General features: G+C 49.3%; 1 protein-coding gene across 1 annotated transcript; it reads right to left on the bottom strand.

Annotated features, from left to right (window-relative positions):
- Window positions 1-4094: 4094 nt before the first annotated feature.
- On the bottom strand, window positions 4095-5081 carry LOC108629064 (uncharacterized). The gene has a single exon (XM_018031436.1). The coding sequence runs from the start codon at window positions 5079-5081 to the stop codon at window positions 4095-4097; it is 987 nt and encodes a 328-aa protein (XP_017886925.1).
- Between the last annotated feature and the right edge of the window lie 357 nt (window positions 5082-5438).

Below are 5438 nucleotides of genomic sequence, written 5' to 3'. Positions count from 1 at the left end.
TAAGGAAGAATCGAAAGAACTGATCTTTCGATTCTCTTATGTGGAAGTTTGAAAAGGGTTGAGAGGGACTGGCATACAGTCTATTCCTCGTCCTTTTCTGCGATAGATTCAGATTATGAATTCTTCCTTGATGAGTAGTGAGAGCAGTATCGAAATATTCCGATCTGTTCACTGTGACGGCTATGTGCTGACAGACCGCGGAGCTCCGCTTGTCCGTCGAGGAAAACTAATCCTCCGCTATGCGGCGTCCTTGACGAAGTAGTCTGTCCTTTTCTATTATATATTCTACTTAGAGCGAGAACACCTGTTCCGAGAATTCGAATGCGAATTCTCGTTACCGGTGATTCCGGCCAGCAGACGGTGTTATTACTTTTTCCTCGGTACGGCTCGCGTTGACTCATCGGTATAAGAAACGTAGCACCGTTTCTTATACTCGAGCAATTCGAACTCTAACGCTTTATTAAAATTTAATTCCATGAGGCCGAGAAAACTCCGTAAACCTTCCTTTTTAATTTTAAAACACCGTTCTTTAAACACACCGCCCCCCTTGCGCGAATCGCGCAACCGAAACTGACTCGATCTATACCGGAGATGCATAAATGCAGTTTTTCGACTCACCGCTTATTCCAGGCGTCGAGAGACTTCTGCAGGAATTCTGCGAGCCCCTGGTCCCAGTCGCGATCTCGGCGTGGCTGTTCCCATCGCTGCGGCGAGGGTGTTCTCATGCGAGTCCTCCGATGACTTTTCTTCTTTCTTGGTTGAGCCTTGGTGTTCGGTTCCCGTTTCTTCCGCTTGGAACTAGCGGCCTCGTTCTTTTTACTGTCCGTGTTCGAGGTTGACGGAGAATTGTCGTTGAACACTAACGACGTCAATCTACCCTCCTTATTCCAGCGGAACACATATTTTCCGGACCCAACATACCACCTTTATCTCATTGATGTGAACAGGATGTGTGCCGGCACCGATACTGCCCCATCGATGGCTACGGGAAATACTAGCGGAGGTTGTATCCGGGGCTCCGGTTTTTGTGGTAACTCTGGAGTAGTTTCCTGGTCCGGCTGTACCCGCTTCGGGATACGATAATTCCGCAGGCTATCTCCGGGTGCCTCCGATGTTTTAGTAGGAGTCGCCTGGGTGTCCATCTCTTTATTTCCTGAGCTGGGCGAAGCCAATTTCAGTACCTTTTCAAAGGTAGCGTTGAATTTTTGACCGTTCTGCTCTTGCGACATATCGACAAGTAATGAGCGCGACGCCCCTTGCGAGCTATTTACATGCGGCAGAAATCCGAAAATTCTCGAATCCCCCGTTTTGTCTTCGACACGAGAGAAGTGGTATCGGAGCACCGACACCCTTCCCCGGTGGTCTAATGATTGGGGGGGACAAGGGGACACAAATCGTTTCGAATTCGAAACTGTTATGTCCGCTGTCCTTCTATTGCCGTGCTATCGAATTCGTTAGCCGTCTGTTTCTTTGTTTGTCGGTGATGTTAGTGTTGACAAATCATCGTCGACAGGCAATTTACACAAGCGCGTAATCGCTCTTGTGTACGTGCCTTTTGTCGTTTGAATTTCAACGACTCTGACATTTTTGTCTTGTCCAGGAAAAACCTTTTTTACTCTTCCCAATTCCCACTGATTAGGGGGTAGAAGAGGGTTCTGGACTAACACCAGATCACCAGGCTGCAACTGTGTCTGTGTGGTTTGCCACTTGTATCGCTGCTGGAGATGCAAAAGATAATCTCTTGCCCAATGCTTCCAGAGCTGCTCATGGAATTTCTGTATCACCTTCCATCGCGTTAAACGCGAGAGGTTCTCGTTTTCCACGGACTCCTTAGGCAATGCATTTAACGGCGCGCCAATTAAAAAATGACCTGGCGTAAGCGCCGAATAATCATCTGCACTGTCACTAAGTGGGGCGATCGGGCGTGAATTTAAACTGGCCTCGATCTTGCAAAGCAATGTTTGCATCTCTTCCCCAGTCGGCGTGAAATCTCCAATCACTCTTTTTAAATGATGCTTTACTGATTTCACGCCAGCTTCCTGCAAACCACCGAAATGCGGCGCACTGGGCGGATTAAATTTCCATTTGATTCCCAGTTCGGAACACTTGTCACGCATCTCAGCCGAATTATAACAACGAGTAAAATCTCGCATTAATTCGCGATGCGCTCCCACGAAATTCGTCCCATTATCGCTTAGCATACAAGCGGGGATACCTCGACGTGAGAGGAAGCGGTCAAATGCAGCCAAGAACGCGTTCGTCGAACAATCGTGAACGAGTTCAATATGTATGGCCCTTGTCGTGAAACAAATGAACACGGCAATATATGCTTTATGGGCCGTTTTTCCGCGACCAGCGGAGTCTCGAACACGGTATGGACCCGCGTAATCAACACCGCATTTCGCGAAAGCGCGAGCCGGCCGACTTCTTTCCGGTGCTAAGTGCTGCATAATTTGCTCGGATGGTTTGGCTCGCCATCGGATGCATCGCATGCACTTATTAATCACCGTTCGAGTCTCAGACCGACAGCCGAGGATCCAGAATCGCTGCCTGACGTGAAATATCGTCTGCTGCAATCCTCCGTGCAGTGTTTGAAGGTGAGATTGCCGTATTATGAGCGTAGACACATAATGTTTTGGCAGGATAATCGGATGCTTGGTTTCCCAAGCAAAGACGGAATTTTCCAGTCTACCTCCGACTCTCAACACTTCGTCTTTATCTAAGAACGGGTGCAGCGATCGCAATCGCGATCTGGAAGGAATCGGACGCTGCTTTTTTAAGCAGCTCCACTCCTCCTTAAACTGCATTCGTTGCATATACAGCACGATTCTGGTCGTGGCGTCATTTATTTCCGACGCATCGAGTGGAGCGGACTCGCCACGTGTGCGTTCACCCTTGAGTATTCGAAAAAATCGAATGCAATAGGCGGTGACGCGGAGTAATTTCCTCCACGTCGAGAATCGAAGAAGAAATTCCCATTCTCTTTCCGGGGCGCCGACGTGTGCTTGAGTCGCGCGTTTTCCATCCTCGGTTTCCAAGGAAGTAGGCATTAGTGGCCATTCACTTTCTGACTTGGTTAACCAAGGTGGTCCAGAGAACCAGAGCGTTGAATTCAACAGCTCTTCTGCGTCAACGCCTCGGGAATTCAGATCCGCAGGGTTGTATCGAGTGGGGACGTGCCTCCACTCGGCACTCGGCAAGGTTGTCTGGATCTTCGACACCCGATTAGCTATTACTAGCTTCCATGTCGACGGATGTTTCCGTAGCCAAGCTAGCGCGATTGTGGAATCTGTCCAACAAATAATGCGCTTCACTGCAATAGCTAGTGAACTCTGTATGTGAGAGAGTAGCTCGGAGAGGAGGAGAGCTCCGTTCAGTTCTAAGACTGGAACGGTAAGCGTTTTAATTGGGGCGACTCGCGTTTTTGCCATCAACAGCGAGGTATGCACGCTGGAATCGGCCGCGATGACGCGCAGATATGCAGTAGCGGAGTAGGCCGCTAGCGATGCGTCACAGAATCCGTGCAATTCTACGGATTCGACGTCTTCTCCAATTTTTACCCATCGGGGAATCTTCAATTCATTTAACTTCGCCCAGTCCTCACAGAACGTATTCCACGTTCGGTGTGTCTCTGCAGATACTTGCTGGTCCCAAAGGAGTTTCTGCAACCATTGGGCCTGCATAAGTATCTTTGCTCGGATCACGACTGGTGATAGCCAGCCGAGGGGGTCGAACAGCTTCGCGATTTCCGAAAACAAAGTCCTCTTTGTAATGGTAGTCGCGGTTGGAGTGAACCGTTGTAGATTGAAGAAAAAGTAATCACCCGATGGAATCCATCGTAAACCGAGGACCTTTAACTCAGAATCACTGAATAGCGTAAGGTCAACGGCGTGAGAGTGTTCACTCTGTGGGATGTTTCGGAGTAAATCTTCCGAATTCCCTGCCCATTTACGAAGGTTGAATCCTCCTCCTTGTAACAGAGAGCAGACCTGCACGCGTAGTTCTTCCAAGCGCGTTTTGTCAGGTGCACTCAAAAATACGTAGACGTCGTTCTCCATTACTGAAACTGCAAGCGGGTATTTACCTCCGTCTTGTCACGCGAGCTCCAGCAACGTGCGCATCGACAAGTAAGGTGCACAGGCCGTACCGTAAGTGACGGTATTGAGTTCGAACGCAGTCAGTCGTTCGTCCTCAGGGCTGCGCCAAACGATGCACTGGAATTTTCTGTCCTCCGGGGCTACGAGAATCTGTCTGAACATCTTCTCGATGTCGGCTACCATCACGTACTGGTAAAGCCGCCAGTTTGTCAAAATTGCAGTGATATCGCGCTGCAACTTCGGCCCTACGTGGAGGATTTCGTTCAGCGAACTTCCGCCCGCTGATGCGCTCGATGCGTTAAAGACGACACGTAATTTCGTCGTAACGCTTTCTTCTCTCACTACAGCCCAGGGTGGTATATACGTTCGTGAAAAATCTATTGACCGCAATCTGGTCATATGATTCAACGTCTCGTATTCTAACAGGAAATCACTGTATGATTGAAGGAGCGCAGTATTTGCGTCCAGCTTCCGCCGCAGCCGATTTAACGCGGAGAGCGCTATTCTAAGCGAGTCTCCTAACGCCTGTTCCGCATGCGGTTTTTTAAAAGGAAGTCGGACTACGAAACGGCCTTCTTCGTTTCGTTTAACAGTCCTTTGAAAGTGCTCTTCGCATTCGGCCTCTTCCAGGGTTTTGTGTGCGATAATCGGCACCGCTTCGATCTCCCAAAACTTTCGAATCGCATTGTCCAATGATTCGAGCACATTGCAATGCAATGAGCTGACTAGTTTGGAAGGTGAAGCACCCTGTACTGGTCCGGACAGAATCCAACCGAAAACAGTTTCTTGTGCAATCGACAGGTCGTCGTTAATTCTACGTAATCCGCCTGTCAATATACGCGCATACACGTCTGCTCCTAGAAGTATGTCTATTGGGGTGTCAGCACATAGGTGCGGATCAGCTAATTCAAGTCCCTTAAATTGAGACAGAATGTCAGCTTGAATCCGCGGTGGTGTGTACGAGGTGATTTTCTTGACGATCATGGCGTTCGCGGTTAAAACCGGCGTTTGGCCTCGTCTATCGCCAATACCAACCTCGGCACTATTTTTAATGAATGCGGTCCGTCCGCCCCCCAGTCCGGATACGGTAGCTGGAGTTCGCCTCTTTTTCAGGCAAAGTTCATTCGCTAAATCTGCTGAAATGAACGACATTTCGGAACCCTGGTCTAGGAGCGCGCGAGCATAGCGCGATTTGCCGTTCGGTCCGTAAACACGGATCAAGGCTGTTGCTAGTAGCACCGAGTTAATCCCCTTCGGTTGATCAGCTGTCTTGTCACAGTGCATTGACACTGGCTGTTTCGAAGACGCTGCCTGGGATTCACGCCTCGAGGTCGGAGCATT

This window comes from Ceratina calcarata, unplaced genomic scaffold (genome assembly GCF_001652005.2).
Source record: "Ceratina calcarata isolate Rehan_Ccalc_2016 unplaced genomic scaffold, ASM165200v1 scaffold1275, whole genome shotgun sequence".
In the NCBI taxonomy this organism is placed as follows: Eukaryota; Metazoa; Arthropoda; class Insecta; order Hymenoptera; family Apidae; genus Ceratina; species Ceratina calcarata.
Note: the sequence above shows the minus strand (reverse complement) of the source record. Positions and strands in the feature narration are given on the sequence as shown.

Excerpts from the sequence above, each read along its gene's own strand:
- LOC108629064 (XM_018031436.1), bottom strand. The coding sequence starts at position 5,081 with ATGATCGTCAAGAAAATCACCTCGTACACACCACCGCGGATTCAAGCT.